Source organism: Danio rerio, chromosome 19 (assembly GCF_049306965.1).
Source record: "Danio rerio strain Tuebingen ecotype United States chromosome 19, GRCz12tu, whole genome shotgun sequence".
NCBI lineage: Eukaryota > Metazoa > Chordata > Actinopteri > Cypriniformes > Danionidae > Danio > Danio rerio.
In genome coordinates, this window is record NC_133194.1 from 51,277,223 (window position 1) to 51,297,500 (window position 20,278).

General features: G+C 38.5%; 2 protein-coding genes across 3 annotated transcripts in view; one reads left to right on the top strand and one right to left on the bottom strand.

Annotated features, from left to right (window-relative positions):
- The first annotated feature begins 1,748 nt into the window (after positions 1 to 1,748).
- On the top strand, positions 1,749 to 13,572 carry sgo1 (shugoshin 1). Of its 2 annotated transcripts, none has more exons than XM_073931201.1 (11): positions 1,749 to 1,998; positions 3,358 to 3,616; positions 4,117 to 4,178; positions 5,003 to 5,166; positions 5,339 to 5,688; positions 7,316 to 7,476; positions 7,833 to 7,997; positions 8,488 to 8,619; positions 9,330 to 9,458; positions 9,635 to 9,737; positions 13,072 to 13,572. In XM_073931201.1, exons 1-11 carry the CDS (start codon positions 1,875 to 1,877, stop codon positions 13,205 to 13,207), a joined length of 1,785 nt encoding a protein of 594 aa, XP_073787302.1. In that variant the 5' UTR covers positions 1,749 to 1,874; the 3' UTR covers positions 13,208 to 13,572.
- An 880-nt stretch (positions 13,573 to 14,452) lies between these two features.
- rpl14 (ribosomal protein L14) overlaps positions 14,453 to 20,278 on the bottom strand; it is a 6,733-nt gene continuing 907 nt past the window's right edge. The window contains exons 2-6 of the mRNA NM_001002866.2: positions 19,794 to 19,895; positions 18,267 to 18,361; positions 17,719 to 17,818; positions 16,391 to 16,444; positions 14,453 to 15,096 (exon numbers count right to left, since the gene is read on the bottom strand). Of these exons, the coding sequence (NP_001002866.2) occupies positions 15,031 to 15,096; positions 16,391 to 16,444; positions 17,719 to 17,818; positions 18,267 to 18,361; positions 19,794 to 19,895 (417 nt within the window). The 3' untranslated portion in view covers positions 14,453 to 15,030. The remainder of the gene's footprint in view (positions 15,097 to 16,390; positions 16,445 to 17,718; positions 17,819 to 18,266; positions 18,362 to 19,793; positions 19,896 to 20,278) is intronic.

Genomic DNA, 20,278 nt, shown 5'->3' on the forward strand with positions numbered 1-20,278 from the left:
GAAAAATAAAGAATTCAGATGAACATTAATGAGGTTTTGGTCAACTTGTGATCCTTCAAAAGAGTTTTAAAATGAGAAAGTATTATATATAATATGATAAATCAAATATTATATATAAATAATATAGTAGAAAAAGCTTAGAGAAAATATCTGTTATATAGTTTGCTAAAACACACACACTCACTCGTGGATTGCAGTTGCTTTAGTGATGATAGTTTAGTCAAAATAATCTATAATTTGTGGAAATAGCCATTAGGTAAAAATGTCCCAAGTGTTAGGTAGGTTTGCATGTAAACAAACACACTCTCAAATGTGGTAAATGTAGTGTAAAGTGTCCGTCACACTGCTGTGGGCTGAGTTATCTAAGCCCATTCACTTCACACTGTAAACAAATACACTACATTCAGCTTCAATACATCAATGCATGCTGAAATACCAGATCAATAACGTGTGTGTGTGTGTGTGTGTGTGTGTGTGTGTGTGTGTGTGTGTGTGTGTGTGTGTGTGTGTGTGTGTGTGTGTGTGTGTGTGTGTGTGTGTGTGTGTGTGTGTGTGTGTGTGTGTGTGTGTGTGTGTGTGTGTAATTATAGATGGCCGTTTCAGGGTTGAAAATGTACCCTATTAATGGATAACTGAAATGTTTTATTCCTTATATTATAGGTGATGTTTTATTTGTTTTAAAATATTGAATGACTCTGTCCTGCATATTCTGTTAATTATTTCTCATAGTCATGAATTATGTTTTGTGTATCTCTGTTCTCAGGTCAGTTCAGCATGTGGACACAATACATCATTTATTAAAGCAGAGTTTCCTTCTGTCCTTAATTCAGGAAATGATATGAGTAAATGAATAACAATAATTTAAATGTGCTCTGTATTTGCTCTCCCTCAAGGAGTTTCTTCTGTTGAACACTAAAGAAGATATTTTGAAGAATGCTGAAAACCTGAAATCATAACAACAAAGCAACAAACTAAAATTACAGGGAGTTATTAAATCACAAAAAATGCACATAAGAAAATGATTCCAAATTATATATTTAAGGGCGTTACGGTGGCGCAGTGGATAGCACAATCACCTCACAGCAAGAAGGTCTCTGGTTTGAGTCCCGGCTGGATCAGTTGGTGTTTCTGTGTGGAGTTTGCATGTTCTCCCCGTGTTGGTGTGGGTTTCCTCCGGGTGCTCCGGTTTCCCCCACAGTCCAAACACATGCGCTATAGGAATGTGTGTGTGTGTGTGTGTGTGTGTGTGTGTGTGTGTGTGTGTGTGTGTGTGTGTGTGTGTGTGTGTGTGTGTGTGTGAGAGAGAGAGAGAAAATGAGTGTGTATGGGTGTTTCCCAGTGATGGGTTGCGGCTGGAAGGGCATCTACTGCATAAAACATATGCTGGATAAGTTGGCGGTTCATTCTGCTAATAAGGGGACTCAGCCGAAAAGAAAATGAATGAATGAATGAATGAATGAATGAATGAATGAATGAATGAATGAATGATATATTTAATGTATATTTAAATCATAAATAAAGACATGTTGGGTTTATTTGGACCATTTTTGTTTGTGTACATGGTATTTCCCATATAATCATTAAATTATACCTACATATACAAAATGTTCTTCAAAGTTTTATTATTTTATTATCATTATCATCATCAATATCAATACAACAACAAAAATAAACAAAGTAAATCGCTAGCGGAATGGTGTCTGCACTAGAGGCGGAAGTGACGCAACTCTCCGTCTATTCGTCCAATCAGAGCTCGCGGCGCAGGATTTCGAACGTCAACGTCTGTGAGTGAAAACAGCGGAGGAGAAGGCGAGAAAACACGGAATAAACCGACATACTGCGGGTGTTTGAGGCGGTGGTGACCGGAGGCAACGATGGTGCAGAAGAAGAGCTTCCAGCAGAGTCTGGAGGACAATAAAGAGAAGATGAAGGAGAAGCGGAACCGGCGGCTGAGCGCGGCGGCTTCGGCCCGGAGATCAGTGCAGCTCCGGGGAGCAGGTCGGTGGAGAGACGCTCGGTCTGGTTGATGCTGAATTAAAGTAACGTTAAAATTAGTAATTTATTCGCACATTCCTTTATAGTTCAACATTGACAGCTTGTTACTCTTGCAACTTTGAGTATTGAGTCTGAAATTGCATGTAAGTTTGACATCAAAACAACAGCAGCACTGAACAATGTAACTTACAGAGTCATTGACTGCTAATGTGAGTCCCTTATTTAGAATTTGCTAACAATACTTAAATGATATTAAAACATTAAGCAGACAGTCCAAATGTGCGAATATATAGTCAATTTTAACGTTACAATTAAAATAAAGTTATGACACACTCCCTGTATTGTTTACCATGGTAACGTTACTTTGAATATTCCCTCTGAAATCACATGTAAATATGACTTTAAAACAACATTAGCACTGTTCAATTGACTGAACAATGTTGTACTTTGAGTTCCCTATTTAGAATTTGTAAACAAAACTTTATGAAATTATACTATTAAGGAGAAATACAAACGTGCGAATATAAAACCAACGTTACCCCATCCCTCACTGTAATATATCAACAGTAATTATGCCAAGTATTATTTATTAAATTACCCATTAAGTACGTTTTATTAACATCAACCCCAACCCTAAATCTGACTCTCAGTAATATAAAAACAGTAATTATTCAGAGTATTATTTACATTATTTATTTAATAACTACCTGTTAAATGTTTTTATTATTATTGTCTACCCTAACTCTCACAGTAATGTGAAAACAGTAGTTACTCAGAGTATTATTTATTAAATTACCCATAAATTATATTTTATTAATATCTACAACTAAACCAACCATCACAATAATGTGAAAACAGTAATTATACAGACTATTATTCATATTATTTATTTAATTATAACCTGTTTACCCAATAAATTGTATATTATTAATGTCTACCCCATGTCTGTGCATTTCTCTTGGTGTTATATAATATTCTGTTTTGGCTTCTCCTCATTTTGGAGAAATGCTGCATCTTTTTTTGTTTTCATCTGTGAGAAGTTTTTGCCAGATAATAAATATGTTCATTAGTTACATCAATAGAATGTAAATCGTGTAATTAAAATAGAGTAACAGTTCACACACAAATGTGAATTCTGTCATCATTTACTCGTTTTACTAGTTTCTTTCTTCTGTTCAACACTAAACGGTATATTCTGAATGTTGAAACTGTGGATGTCAGTGGCTGATTTTCTCCAAAGTTCTTCAGTGTATCTTGTTTTTCATTCAGCAGAAGAAAGGAACTCGAGCAGGTTGATGTGTAGATCTTAATTTTTGCATGAACTGCCCCTTTAACTTTGTGTTGTCGTGTGTATGTCTGCAGCTGCGGTGAAGCCGTTGGTGCTGAAGAGCGTTCAGGCCAACAATAAAGCTCTGGCCGTGGCTCTGCAGGCGGAGCGGGAGAAGGTTCGACAGGCGCAGGGAGTCATTCTGCAGCTGAAGAAGGAGAGACAAACACTGCTGTTCCACCTGCTGATGCTGAAGAGGACACTGAGAGAGAGACCCGCGCTCATCACACCACAGGAGGTTTCTCCTCCTGAAGAGACGAGTCCCCCGAGACCAGCTCAGCCTGTCAGTCCACGGTCAGACAATTTAAAGTGAAGTGTTTTGTTTTGAATGCATGCATTTCTCTTATCACTGATCATCAGTCAATCCCGAGTCGTGGCTTCCAGAAAAAATGGTTCTGATAACATTAATGTTAAGAAGCATATTTCAAGACCAAACCCTACAAAAGAAAAACAAATGAATGAATCTACAAAGATTAGAAGAGGTTTCCCAGCATCAAAACTATAAGAGTTTAACATAGATTTGTTTGTTTACTTTACGTTTGTCCTGTGTAGATTTATTTCCTAATAAAATAATGATTCTTTAATTGCCAATACAAAAAATGTCATTGAGAGCAATAGTGTATATATATATATATATATATTTGTTTATTTATTTATTTATTTTTTATTATTATTCTTAATTTTTTTACAAAACTCTGGTCAGGCACATTTAGATCATGAAATATTTTTCTGACTTTTTGTCTGTGTGTTTTTTTTTTTTTTTTTTTTTTTTTTTGTGTGTGTGTTTCTCTCAGGCCTGTGGATGTGTGTGATGATGTCCAGCAGCTTCCGTCAGCAGAGGCACGTCTCTCTGCAGGTAGTTTCACTTCTCATACCAGGGTGTCCTCGAGGTCTTAAAAAGTAATAAAAGTTGATAAATCAGTGTGGAGAAAAGTAAGGCCCTTAAGAATTATTTAAAAGTCTTAAATGCTATTTTGTAAGGTATTAAATGTTGGTAAGGTATTAAATTGATTATGCAGTGTGTGCTAAAGTTTGCCTGAATTAAATCTGCGAATATCAGGATGCTGTGTAGTTAATTAAATCAATGAAATCCTGCTAGATTTGACATCATGCTGCTTTGTTTACTGCAGAAACAAAAGCAACACCATTATTTCTGCAGTTCTATTAGCGACAACCTGCTGAATTAGCTAGATTTAATAGATTTTTATGCAGTATATGAATAATATTTTATTTTTCGATTACTTTCTATTGTTAATATTTAGTAGATATGCTGCAAGTTAAAATCTCACCAGTGTTTCCGGTTGAAACCTAAAGTGATTTTAAGGTCTTAAAATGTATGGAAAGAGTCTTAAAAAAGGTCTTAAAAGTATTGAATTTCACTCTCTGATGCCTGTATATACTCTGCATACACACATCTGCATTAATGAAAATTATACACAAATTATTTCACAATTATTTAGCAAATTATCACACTAACCAACTTATTATTGTCTGTAGAACAAGCCACTGTTTTGCTCTTTGCTCTTAACTCACTTTAACTTGCCTAATTAACCTAGTTACTGCTTTTAAATGTCATGTATAATCTATGTTATTAATTTATAAAGTTGTTGTATTATTGCTTTTATTTATAATGATCTTTCTGATGTGGCACTGAGTAATCGGTCAGTGTGTGTGTTTCAGATGCTCGATCCGTGTCTTTGCCTCCTACAGTGGGAATGAGGAGGAAACGCTGCTCTGGGATGAAGCGGAGACGCAGCTCTCGCTTTAACTCAAACCCTGAGCAGATGGAGGAGAGTGGAGCCCAGCCCAGTGTAGAGGACCTACATCAACATCAGCAGGCTGAAGTAGGTGCTGCCGGGTTGTTTTCATCCACTCTGGGCTGATTCTGAGTCTTAATTTAGCTACAACTTTCTCTGTTTCAGCATCAATACACATTATGTCGGTGCTTTTTTTGCTCCTTTGACTTTCATTATAATCATATTTTTTGATTGTAAATGTGTGAATGTGTCTTGACAGGAGGCCCGTGTGCAGCCGGTGGAGCCTGACGTCCAGCTCTGCATTGCTGAAGCTCCAGCGCGCAAGAAGAGGAGCGCACAGCCTAAAGCGGAGCGAGGCCGCAAGGCGGATCGGGCCCCGCTGAAGAAGCCCTGGGAGAACCACAGACCCCGAGCCCGATCCAAGAGCAGAGAGCGACCACAGAGCCGAGCAGGAGCCACGCTGACCCCAGTCGACCGCCTCAACTCCTCACTGGGAGGAAACGACACCTTTGATTTCGACTGCGAGGAGGCCGTTCACCTCACACCGTTCAGAGACAAACACAAACACACCGAGACAGAACCAGAACCGCACGCTGCTGCAGCTGATGGGTAAGTTACTGCTGTTCAGTGACCTGCACAATGAACCTAGTGAAGCCTTTCAATGTTAATTTAAGCTGAATACTAGTGTCTTGAAAAATGTCTAGTCAGATAGTATACACTGTGATGATGTATATAGCTATAAGAGATTTAATTAAAACTATTATTGTTTAAAAATGCTGTGAAATCTTTTCTCCATTGAACAGCAAATATTTGAAAAACAATTCATTTCACAGGAGGACGGATTTAGTTTTGAACTGTTTGTGTGTATCATGTATGTTAATTTTGTGTGTGTGTGTATGTATGTATATGTGTGTGTGTATATATATATATATATATATATATATATATATATATATATATATATATATATATATATATATATATATATATATGAAATACAGAAATGAACTAAACTAGATGTGTGTAGAAAGATGGATGGAGATTTATATTTAGTCAAGCCTAAAATTATTCACACCACTAGCAATTCTGATTTAAGATAAAGATAAAGGCTTTAGGGAAATAAATTCCACATGGATCTTATTATATTTTGAGGGAAGCGACTTTCCAATCAAAAAAATCAAAAAAAGTCTTTTTGTCTTGTTTTACGCTTGAGCAACTAAATGAATGCCAATGTCTGTTTAACTGATTGTGTTTTAATGACATTACAGCATCCATGCTGTAAAATAACTGTATAAAATGGAAAAAACTCACAATAACAGGTCACCAGAAGTCTATCAGTATGGGAACTACACTAGCTCGGCATATACCCTATAGGGCAGGGCGATTAATTGAAAGCGACATTCATAATCTGTAATCAAAATTTCCCCAAAACATTTTTTTCGGTTGCTTTCCATACTGCATGTGGAGTCACATGACTGCTCTGTTAAGGCTTTATTTATACATTGACGATGATTGGAAGCTCAACCAGAGATGCCTTGAGACGGCATATTTTCCATTACATTAGTATTATTATTTACATCAAAATATTTGTTTACACTCCCAGTGATGGGTTGCAGCTTTAAGGGCATCCACTGCATAAAACATATTCTAGATAAGTTGACGGTTCATTCTCCTGTGGCGACCCCTGATTAATAAACGAACTAAGCCGAAAGCAATGTTTATATGTTTATAAATATATGTAATATTTGTTTACAGAAGATGCAAGAAATGCACAGTTGAAATATTATTTACAGCATATACAAGAGTTACTTTATTCAGAAGAGATGCTGCTTATTTTCTACTTTTAATATGAAAACACTGAAAATAATTTATTTTGTTTGTGAGAGTGCAGGTTATTTATTTACATTTTGTTTTTAAGTAACTGACTGTTGGTTTTAGGCAGTGTGTGTTTTAATTTCAGTTGTTCAACATTGATGTTTAATAAATAATCATGGATAGTGTGTGTGTTTCCTTCAGTTATTTTAAAATCAATCAATGCACCTTTCAGAAATCCCTCACCGGGCAAACAAAACAATATAATCATTCATTAATTGTAATTGAGTTAAACTGTTCAATTAATCGAGATTTAGATTTTAGACCACGTCTCCCATATATGAGTGCATATATATCTGGTCCATTTGTTTAATTACAGTAGTTAATCACTTCATAACTCATTATACCCAACACTGCCCATCAGGATGGAGAACAGCAGCCCAATGGAGGAGCAGGATGAGGAGAAGGAAGAGGAGGAGGAGACGCCGTACATCCCCAACAGGAGAATCCGGAGAGCCTGCAGTCCTGCAGCCAGACGAGCCCGATCCAAACGCCACTCCAACAACATGCAGACACACAGCACAGGTACACTCAGCATCTGCTCACCCTCAATTATTCGCCCCCTGTTTATTTCCCCCAGTTTCTGTTTAACAGAGAGCAGATTTCTCCAACACATCTCTAATCATAATAGTGTTAATAACTCATCTCTAATAACTGATGTATTTTCTCTTTGTCATGATGACAGGAAATAATATTAGACTAGATATTCTTCAAGACACTTCTATATAATTCTATAATTCTGACCTCAACTGTGTTTGTGCGTGTGTTTATATATATATATATCTTGATATGGCGACAAGGTCTTAAAATATTCTGAAATGGTCTTTAAAAAGGTATTAAAATTAGGATTCCTGCATATGCCTTACTCTTAATCTCAACAGGGAAAACCAGCAGCCCAATGGAGGTTGAGGAAGAGGAGGAAGAGCAGGAGGAAGAGGAGGAGACGCCGTACATCCCCAACAGGAGAATCCGGAGAGCCTGCAGTCCTGCAGCCAGACGAGCCCGATCCAAACGCCGCTCCAACAACATGCAGACACACAGCACAGGTACACTCAGCATCTGCTCACCAACGCTGAGCTTTTGGGTTTATGATGACAGGACTATTCTGCAAAACACTGAATATTTCTTCAGTCTAATAGAGGTGTTTCTGTGTGAGGATATTTCAGGTGTGATTTATTTCATCATTACTGCAGGCTTCAGTGTTCACCATCCTTCAGAAGGCACTATAGCATGATGATTCCATGATCCAGAGCAATAACATTATAAACTACAACCATTTCATGATGCTAACTGCTATTGTAGATAGTAGACAGGGACATTTCTCATTTAACTCCTGTTTAAACAATAATAATGATGATAATATTGATTAATAATATCTGATTCAGTTGGAGAGAATCATCAGCTCTCCTGTCAGATTTTCAGTAGTTTTCACTTCTTTGCCAGGGTTTTGATTTGAATAGTAATACTGTATTGTTTGAGGAGTCTTCCTCTTAAACCTGAACTCTCCTCGTCCTCGTGTGTTGTGTTGCCATGCAGGAAGCTGCTCTGCTGCTGCAGTGATGGAGGAGCAGGACACAGCAGATCTTCTGTTCACGTCTCCAGTCTGTGATGCTGAGGAGAAGAGGAGAGCATCTGACCTGCAGAGCGGCCCACCACAGCTGAGCTCATGTGTGCATCATCTGCCTGTGCATTCATCCACTCATGCGTTTCTATATTCACTCACTCATGCATTCATCCACTCATGCATTCACTCCCTGACTCATTCATCCACTCATGCATTTCTATATTCACTCACTCATGCATTCATCCACTCATGCATTCACTCCCTGACTCATTCATCCACTCATGCATTCATTCACTCATGCATTCATCCAATCATGCATTCACTCCCTGACTCATTCATTCACTCATGCATTTCTATATTCATTCACTCATGCATTCATCCACTCATGCATTCACTCCCTGACTCATTCATCCACTCACGCATTCATTCACTCATGCATTCATCCACTCATGCATTCACTCCCTGACTCATTCATTCACTCATGCATTTCTATATTCATTCACTCAATGCATTCATTCACTCATGCATTCACTCCCTGACTCATTCATCCACTCATGCATTCATTCACTCATGCATTCATCCACTCATGCATTCACTCCCTGACTCATTCATTCACTCATGCATTTTTTTAATTGGCCCACTCATTCATGCACTCTCTCTCTCATGCATTAATTCATTCATTTGTGCATGTAGTCACACTTCTTTTGGTCATGCATTCATTTATTACTGCACTCACTCATACATGCACTCAATCCCTCCCTCATTCATTCATTAAGTGAGTGTGTGTTCTGAGTGTGTAACTGTGTGTCCACAGCTCCAGCAGAGTCTCTGGTGTCCATGATGAGTCCTGCAGAGCCGGAGCTCCTGCTGCTCCAGAGCCCAGTGTTTGAGTTCCAGCAGAACCAGGAGAACCAGCAGCCACAGCCGGCCCGCAGGAGGACAGGTAACACAGCTGCTGTATCATCATCATCTGTGTGTGCTGCACACGTGTTTCTGGTGATTCTGAGCTTCACACACTCTCTCTCTCTCTCACACACACTGGTGTTTGTGCAGGCGGGCTGGTGCTTCGCTCCTTTCTGGGCTTGGCTTTGAGTGATGTGAGTAATGTGGTGTGTCCAGCAGCGCGTCAGACGTCCAGCAGCGCAGGACACACACCACAGAGCTGCAGACGCCAGCGCCGAGCCGCCAGCGCAGTCAACTACAAAGAGCCCTCCATTAACACGTACGTCTCACACACACACACACAGATGAGTTCGAGCATAGCTCACTAACTTTAATGCCAGGAGTGTGTGTTTTTGTGTGGGTTACTTCACTTTTAGAATGCTGATCCTTTACTCATGTCATCCAAGATGTTCATTTCTTTCTCTCTTTAATCATGAAGAAACGTTAATGATGATGATTATTATTAATATTTTGATGAAGAAAATACGCAGGATTTTTCTGCATGATGGTTAAGGTGCAGTCGGTGATCTGCCTAAATGCTAACCGGTCAGCATATTATCTTTCAAACACAATCCCTCCCCTGTTGTCCAAAGCCACGCCTCCTGAAATCACGAACGCGCACCTTAAGGATAACAGAGACCCACTAGATCATGTTGTTCACCATTAAGAAACTTTACAGTACTTTATGATAATACAATTCCCAATCAACAACTGTATAACATCTAGCAGGTGTTCAATTATGTAGCAGCAGAACTCATCATCACTCTCACTCATGAATCTCACACTGTCCTAAAGCCACTACCGCTTGCTCAGTGTTTGGCCGGCGGTGTGCAGGAATCACACTCATTACTGAGCCATTCTAACACGCTGTTTCAGAGTGAATATTCAGAGTAGCGGTGAATACAGGGGGCGTCACATTGATCAAACATGACCCAATATGAATATGAAGGCATCTTGAGCTCAGTAAAGCAGGCTAGGCGTAAGTGCTGTTGTTAAACTGATTATAAATCTACATTATCTGCTGTGAAAGGACCTTATGAAACTGAAAATAGTCGCATGAAGCTTTCACTGGGAGATTTCAGAGGCACTTCTGTGTATATACCCATTCATAACAACCCAATCTACATCAGCTCTGCGTGACTGAAAGAGTTTACCACACAGAACATGACCTGTCTAACAGAAACACTTCCGCCGTGGTGTCCTCTATGGTGTTAACTAGTGTTGATTGAGCATTTGAAGTATTAAAACTTGAAGTATTTGTGTTCACGAGGTCTTCAGGTTTGTTCAAGCATCGTCCAAAGTGTTTGACTCCAAAAAAGCAGAAATCTATTTATTTTCCTTCTGATATTAACAGTGGCGTGCTCAGATCACATGATTGGTTCGTGCCTCAGCGTGTTCGGCCAAGCTCCTCTATCCAGGTGATGTCATGTAATTTGTGACAAACGCAGGAAGGTGATGTGACGCTCTCCACATGTAGTGAAACATGGGGAAATGTGTGTTTGCGTACTCCTGGATCTGTTCTTCATACGTGGATTACTCAGTTCGCTGGATGTGGTTGTTGATGATTTGACATGATCCAGGATCGTTTCGTTATTCAAAGCTGATCCGAGACTTGTTGTCATAGCAACAGTTCTGCTAGCTCAAACCTGTTCAGGAGCAGCTCATTTCATATAAACAGGATTAAATCAGCTCAGTTCAAGCAAAGGTAATACCGAACGTATTTACAGAAAGCTGATATCTTCTTACAGTAGTAGTCTATAGATTATATACACCTAGGAAAATAGTCAAATTATTTTAAAAAAGATTGTACTGTACATACATTAATAATAATTAATAATATTTCATATTAAATAAGGGCAAGGCAGTGGCGCAGTAGGTAGTGCTGTCGCCTCACAGCAAGAAGGTCGCTGGTTCGAACCTCGGCTCAGTTGGTGTTTCTGTGTGGAGTTTGCATGTTCTCCCTGCCTTCGCGTGGGTTTCCTCCAGGTGCTCTGGTTTCCCCCACAGTCCAAACACATGCGGTACAGGTGAATTGGGTAGGCTAAATTGTCCGTAGTGTATGAGTGTGTGTGTGTGAATGTGTGTGTGGATGTTTCCCAGAGATGGGTTGCAGCTGGAAGGGCATCCGCTGCATAAAAAACTTGCTGGATAAGTTGGCGGTTCATTCCGCTGTGGCGACCCCGGATTATTAAAGGGACTAAGCCGACAAGAAAATGAATGAATGAATGAATAATATTAAATAATTAATGTTTATATACATATGTGTTTAATAATACATTTAAATGAAACTTATGCAATCTGCACTCAGAAATAAACGTGCAAAAACGGCGTGGATCTCCACAAAGGGGATCAAAGAGAACATTTATTAATATGGACTCATTAGATACAAATGTGTGCGATTTTTAGGTCCCGACGCAGCTTCTGCATATTTCTATACGATAATGACCTGCACAATATTCCACTGTTTTTTGTTTGTTTGTTGTTCTATAATAATGTGTGCAGTCATGCTCATGTTGAGACGGTTAATATGCCGGAGATTTGATGCTTCGCATAAGTTGCAGACATTCCTTACACTGATTAAGAAACTAAAATAGACCTGGTCTACTACAGTAAAGACAATCTGCTGTAACTGTTAAACCAAATAAATTGCTAGAGACTCTCGACAGATGAAGGTGCAGCGCCTGCAGCCCTCAACACGTGGAGAGAGTTACTGTGTATCATATTGAACAAACCGTTCACCACAAATGTGATGTAATTTTGCTCACATGGATCATTGAATATTAATCAGATGATGTCATTACGCTGCTGTGCCGTCAGCCAATCACTGCATTGCTGATCATGTCTTATTATTTCTAGCTTAGTTTCTTCTGAGCTAATCTGAGTTCTGTTGTTCTCCATTCATTTATTCATCTACAACTGTATGTTCAGGTAAAGGCTTGATGCTGATTAGAACTTGAAGTGTTGATGAAGTCTTAAAATATTCAGAGAAGGTCTTTAAAAAGTCTTCAGAAGGTATTGAAATCACCTTTAGGCATATAGACTGTTTTCTTAAAGAAATGACAAATAAAAATACGTCTCGACAGATCTGCTGGCTCTGGATGCAGGTTTGAGAGGTTAAAACATGGCTCAGTTTAATTTCTCTCATTCCTCCTCTCGGGATTTATTGTTCTGTCAGACTGTTCTTCCTCATCTGGGAAGTCCACTGTATGGAGATAAACTGCTGTTACTGAATGTTCTGATGAGGAGGAGGAAGAGTACATCAGGATATTTCCATTCTGCAAGTGAAGCGATGCTTTAATGAGTCACTTTATTCAAATGATTCATTCAGAACAGATGATTCATTTACATGCTTTACATCGGTGTTGTGTGTCAGAATTATTGATTCTCCTTTTATGCCAGAAATCATTCAAATATTGTGATCATGCTTCATCAGAACATTTACATTAACTTCTGTGAATATAAAATCATTTTATCAGTCATGTTTAATTCTTCAGATCTCCATTTGGACTTTATTAAAGGTGTTTTTTTCTTTTTGCAGCATCGAGTTGCAAAATAACAGTAGCAGAGCTGCGTCTCAGACGAATAGTCTTATTGAATTGTTGTTCTGTGTTCAGGAAGCTGCGGCGCGGTGATAAATTCACAGACACTCGTTTCCTTCGCTCTCCAATCTTCAAGCAGAAATCTTCATCCCGCAGGAGCTCCTTCAAGAAGATGGAGATCTACAACGAGGCCTTCGTCGGCTGCAGATGAAACTTCTCTTCCTTCATCTCTCACTGCACAGCTCATCTTTGCATTACATTTTTAATCCATTTTACCTTGAAGATTTTTAAATAGTAAATAATTAGCGCTGTCAAATGGTCGACTGCATCCACATCAACATTTACAACATTTGGTATATGGTTTTGTGCAGTATAAAATGCTTGTATTTATATATAAATGTAAGTATTTTCTATACAGTGTGTGCATTATACACGTGTGCATAAATACATGCATGTGCAGGTTGTGTAAATGTAGTATGTGAAGAATCCTTTGGCAGCTCTAAATGACTCTAGTGCTTTTATGTCTTATGATTTTAGTTGTGACTATAATAAAGATTGTTTATATCAATGTTTTAACTCGTTACACATGATTGTGTTTAATTGGCTAATTTGTTTTTAATGGAGGTGAGACACTTCAGTAAAGCTGCGATCACACCAGTTTCCAACAGTATCTGGATGCAGCCTTTAAGATGCAAGCTGAGACTGCATCACTCAGCGATGCAATGTCAGACACAATGCACTCAAATGGAGCGAGTGACGTCACTGTGACAGGTAGGGGTGGGGTTAGGTGAGCGCATTAAAAAGCATTGGATGCAGCCCAGATTGCACTGCACCAGGTCTGCAGCCAGACCCCTCTCAGAGTTTGAGCATGTGAAATTCTGTCGTAAGGCGCTGCAAAATGGGGCGAGATTAAAAAAGATGATTAGACATTTAAAGCGCAAGTGATTGCTCCATGTATTAAATTTCTGTCCAGAGATTTCATATTTTGTTCCTAAATTGGTCTAAAAAGTGTAGTGATGCGATTTAGCAGGTCAGAGTTCACCAAGCTTGAACTTTGCATCGCAGCAACCTGCGAAACTTAACGCATGAACCTGCGTTTGCGGTCCGATGCATTCGCGAGTGTATAAATGGAAGTCTACGGGAGGAAAAGCCCAGTGTGAAGCAGCTAAAAGCCCTTTTTCCAGGTAACTTTTATAATGAACATGACTGCAGAGGAGCTCTGTTCTGATGTCCACATCTAATTCAATGTGCAAGAGATTGTTATGTGCTCTGAAAACATGTTAAATACTTTAATTGTTGTTTTTTTTTTTTCCATAAATACATGTTCATCTGAAGTGAACCACTCTTAAAACCAATAGCTATTAAAATAAGTGATCATTGCATAAGAAACTTCTTGAACCATTTACATTAGAGGTGCAATGATCTGACACTTTGATGAAAATGCGAAACCCTGCAGGACGAGGAAGTGACGATCATATTTGGATAAACCATGCCAACAGCAGACTGCAAAACAAACAGATGTGTGTCTGGCTACAATTCAACATGCTAAAACATTGAGATCAAGACTGGTTAAAGAAAGCTGTATTATTAAATGAAGGTTGCTTCTTGCACGCACATTTTACAGTTACAGCCTTTTACAGTTAACAGGTCATGCAAAATAAACAGATTTTACCAAAATGCAGACCAGTTTCTGTGTGTTTTATAGATTTGGAGAGTGAAATGGTTTTGTTTCCATCAAAATATAGATTTCTTACACATTTGTATGTTTTGTAACCGGAAGAGTAAATCAGTCTAATATATAAAAGGATGATATAGTAATGTGTGCACGTATCATTTGAATTCAAGTCTTTTCTGTTCTTTTTTCAGAAGAAATAATCCTAAAGTAAAAGCTCAGAACCAGTAAACACACCATAAACTAACATCTATAAAGTAAAGGTTCCACACTGAAGAAAGATCAGAGCAATGATCTGAAAATACACTGAGTTTAAGAGACGAGCAGAGTCTGCTTTACAGTTAAACTGGTTTATTGAGAGTTTATGCTTTCTTCTGAGCCGCAGCTTTCTGGAGCTTCTTCATCTCGTGTCTGATGATCTTATTCCTCTGCAGAGACAAACACAAACACAGCGTTAATCTTTTACTCAAAGCAGCATTAGTTTACAGTCGGGACATGTCCAGAACACCATATAGAGTTCAAGTCCTGACACTAAACACCAAGGATTCATTTATATATGTTAGTCTAATATATTCAACATCAGTGATGTGTGTTCACTGCATTTATTTACACTCCATTCACCACAATATAACTCCTCTATACTGCATGAAAAACATATAAAATCACTGAAGTCAAACATGTCCGGACAACTTAAACACCCAAATAATGCATCTTCAAAAGTGTTAAACGTAGATGAACAGTAAGACGACTCGAGCGATCAGACACAGGGTTCACAGCCACACTAACACAAGTACATGAGCCCAGAAATAACCTGTTCTCTAAAAGTCATGCAAAAGTATATTCAGACTAAAACTATTTTAATATTATGCAAAGCGCAGCAGTGTGTGTCCATGAAAGGTCATGCAAACTCTTGAGGGACAGTCGGAGAGTTCGTCTCCACACTACATCAAATCTGATGCTATCTGTAGATTATTCACTAGTGTAGTGAAATAAAACAACTCAACCAACAGTGATTTCAGGATTCATTAAAGAGAGTAAACGGCAGTAATTCAGTGCTGGCCTGTTTTATTTCTACATTTCAGATCAGATTAACTGAATGAGCATCATTTACTGTCCTCTACATCATTATTCAGATCCTCAATATAAACACACAGAAGCCCAACACTCAATCACTGACGCTACTGCCTAATTAGCAGGACATTGATGAAGCGAGTGGTTTATATAACGATAATCACTTTTCAAAGCTTAAACACGTCATTAGAACTCAAGAGTTGAAGGATTTCAGCACTGATGATCATGTTAGAGATGGAGAGAGAACGAGAGCTGAAAACACTGCACATGCTGAAAATCTTCATGCTATGACAAACTGAAGAGAAATAAAACCACACTTCATTAATAAATTGAAAAATACATGCTAACACTTTATTCTGATGGTGTATTGGAGTATTAGCAGACTGTCTGATCGATATCTGCTGATCTGCTCCTTCAACACACATTTACTGACTAGAAGACACTCTGCAAGTACCCGTCAACTAACCCTAACCCTAACAGTCGACTGATGATCTGATGAGAGTTAGCTGGCATGAAGATGCAGTGTAATCTCAATTCAACAAACAGACACTGCTGTTCACACTGCTGTACTTTATTTCAGTCCTCACACACACTCACTCACTCACTCACTCACACACACACACACACACACACACTCTTACACACACTCACCATTTTCTTGGCCTTCGACACCTTGTAGCGATCAAAGTCAGACATTGCAGCTCTCTGACGGAAGAAAAGAGATAATTAAGTTTAATAACAGTTGTGTATTTTAATAATGCAGCAGTGAACATCAACTATGATTAATAAATGATGACATTTTATTAACTTTATTGTGTGAGCATGTAATATTTCCACTAATAAAAATACAAACACCACTAATATAAGTTAATAAAGTTATTATTATTTTATTACTTTCAATACTGTCTGATATTGTAATCAATGTAGATGAAGAGAGCAGACGTGCGCCAGGACAAAGATAAGTGTTTGAAATGGAGAGTTAGGGTGTGATCACAGCGAACGCTCTTCACATTGTGAAAACATGAGGAGCAACACACTATGCATTATACAGAGAAACATTCACAATATTATAGCAGTGAACAGGTCAGGCTGTATCATTGACTTCAGCTCTGAACACTGGACCGACACTCTCTGTTCAGCAGAACGTCTCAGTCACACACAGTCTACAGAGATTACACTTCATGCACCAGCTCAATCACTCATCCTTTCATTAATGTGAGGATTAAACAATGTTTAGCGGAGAGAAAACTCTGAAGATCTGCAATCTGAGGCGTACAGAACCAGCGGAATATTATATCTAAATATGAAATGTCTAAACACTGACAAAACACTCTTCAAAAGGAGAGTTTAATGTTAAAATACCTACAAAATATCATAACCTGCTGCTTCTGGCCGAAAACAAAACACTTTTATATACACATGGAATAATGTGTGTCTGCTGCCAAATACAGCCAAAATAAGGTGTGTGTGTGTGTGTGTGTGTGTGTTCCAGGTCACATATACTGTTCCTCACTCCATAAAGAGCTCAAATAATGCAGAGAAAAATCGCATCATTAAACACACACGCGCACACACACACACACACACACACACACACACACACACGGGGCATTTACAGTAAAAGTGTGTGTTTTACATATAGGATGTCGTCACAATACTGCAGCTAAAACACTCTGAAAAACACCATCAGCTGCTTTACATGTTCCATTTCCTGTGCGTGTGAATCTGCATGTGTGTGTGTGTGAGAGAAAATCTGCATAGGTTTGTGTGAGAATCTGCTCATGTAGGTGTGTGTGTGTGTGTGTGTGAATCTGCTCATGTAGGTGTGTGTGTGTGTGTGTGAGAATCTGCTCATGTAGGTGTGTGTGTGTGTGTGTGTGTGTGAATCTGCTCATGTAGGTGTGTGTGTGTGTGTGAATCTGCTCATGTAGGTGTGTGTGTGTGTGTGTGAATCTGCTCATGTAAGTGTGTGTGTTTACCTTCTTCCTGGCCTCGATCTTCTTGGCCCAGCTGCTCTCCTCCCACTTCTTGCTGATCTCAGCCTTTTCCCAGGCGCGTCGCACGTACTTCTGACGGGCACTGAACACACACACACACACACAGATAATCAAATTTCACATATTTGACATTAGTGGAGGCTTGTCTGAAGAGAGATCCTGAAGAGTGCATGCTGAAGAGCTGAATGGTGTAGAGCAGGGGTGTCTAAACTCAGTCCTGGAGGGCCGGTGTCCTGCAGAGTTTACTATCAACCCCAATCAGACACACCTGGGCTAGCTAATACAGCTCTTACTAGGCTTTCTAGAAACATCCGTGCAGGTGTGTTGAGGCAAGCTGGAGCTGCAGGACACCGGCCCTCCAGGACTGAGTTTGGACATCCCTGATAAGACAGAAGATAAAGCAGCTCTTCACGGAGGACACACATCAGCTCTGTACATCACCCACACCTCAACATACACAAATAACCTCAAATCATGTCTGAAATTAAAGAAAGAACACTGATCTCCAGTGAAGCAGGATAGATTGTGACCTGTGAGGGACTTTAATGACGTAATCTGTGAGCTGCAGACACTTGAAGGGCAGCGCCTGACGCTTCACTCCAGTGCACGGTCCGTCTACCAGAGCCTGAAACACACAACACACACATTATTCTTCATATTCACCATCATCATCATCATAATCATAATCATCATTATTATTATTAATAATATTACTACACAACTGAAGACGGGCTTTATTGGAGAACACACTTTCTAATTTGAGCTGATCGATGTCAACGCATGTGTGTTAGAAAGCATAAGATTATTTATGTCTTATTTTCATGCACTAGATTGAATAAATGCATTTTTATGATCTATTAACTACTTAAATATAAATATTAAGAGACAAAAAACAGTAGTAGACACTTGTAGTAATGATTAATAAGTAGCAGGATTGTTTAACAGTGACGATACAGTATAATATTGCCACATGAAACTAAAATCAAGAAGAAAACAACATTTACAATGCAGATCCTATTAGTTTCTCTTATTTGATAAATAAAGCAAGTCATATAATAAAGACTAAGATAAATATAAAAATATAAATAAATAAAATTCACAAAATATATTCAAAGTTAAACATGATTTTTCAGTTTAATGTTTGATAAATGATTTAAGATTCTCCCTGGTGGTGCCTTTAAAAATGTCCAGAAGTACTCTCCTTATAAATGTTCCCTAATTGTATTCAAACTTCCACATTCCAGCAGAATATGTTTGACAGTAAGAGCAGCCTGGCAGGAATTACATGTAGGTGGGTCTTCATTATTGAGTAGATACCAATAAGTCAACCTAGAATGCTCAATTCCACATCTAGTATAGACAGTCTGATCATGTCTGCTCTCGAAATTATAATATACCAAGTGTCATTTATTTTCAGGCCAATTTCCTGCAATAAATAAAAACAGGATTTATATATTTATGTATGGTAACGCTTTATAACAAGGTTACGATAGTAAATATATTTACTAACATGAACAGTATTATATACAGTATTTCTTCATGTTAATTAATGAAAATACAGTCCTTCATTGTTAGTTCATGTTAACTCTGAGTGCATTGTGATCATACATATATAGTGCATAGTGTTACTGATGTGAACAGACATGCATTAGTGCCAATAACACATTAGTAAATGTTGAACTAAGATTGTAGGAGTATAATCAGTAAACGCATTAACAAAAATGAAAGCGTATTGTAAAGTGACCACATACATTTTCTTAAGTAAATAAACCCAACAATAGACTAAAAGACCTGTGCAAATATGCAAATTTCTGCTCTCACAAACCCTGAGGCTCTAGTTAAGGCGAGGAGAGTTTATGTCTATAGCACATTTCACACACAGTGGCAATTCAAAGTGCTTCACATAAACAAGAAAAATAAAATCAAATAATAAAAATTATTAAAAAAACAGATCAAATGTGATGTAAAAGAACGAAAAAGAAGATAAGAACAGAAGTACGAGTTAGTGACGTGAGTATCATATACAGTGCATTAGGGTCAGTCTGTGCTGGACTCACCCTGTTCTGGTCGATCACGTCCACGATGGCCACCAGTTTCCCCTCATGAGGACCGAAAGCGATGAAGGCCACGCGGCCGATCTCCACGAAACGCTTGAACACCTGAAACATACCGCACATGCGTTAGAGAGATCACACATGCATTATGGGATATGTCACGCTCAATCAGAAATCATCAATTCTGTGCAGATAGAAATAGGCATCTGGTGAAACAGTATTCATATAATATTACAGAGAAACGTTCGCACAATAATAGATTACTGCAATGTCAGATTTCTCCAACATCCTGCAGCCCTGCTTACAATCAGCAAAACATGGAGTCTTTAAAAGGTGTTAAATGGTATTGCAATAAACTTGTAACTTTTAATTAAACAACATTCACATTTATACAGTAATGTAAAGTGGTTATTCCGCTTTCGGTGAGTGTACATACATACTGACAATCTAAAAATCTGAAGGTTAAATTAGAAATAAGAGAAAATCAA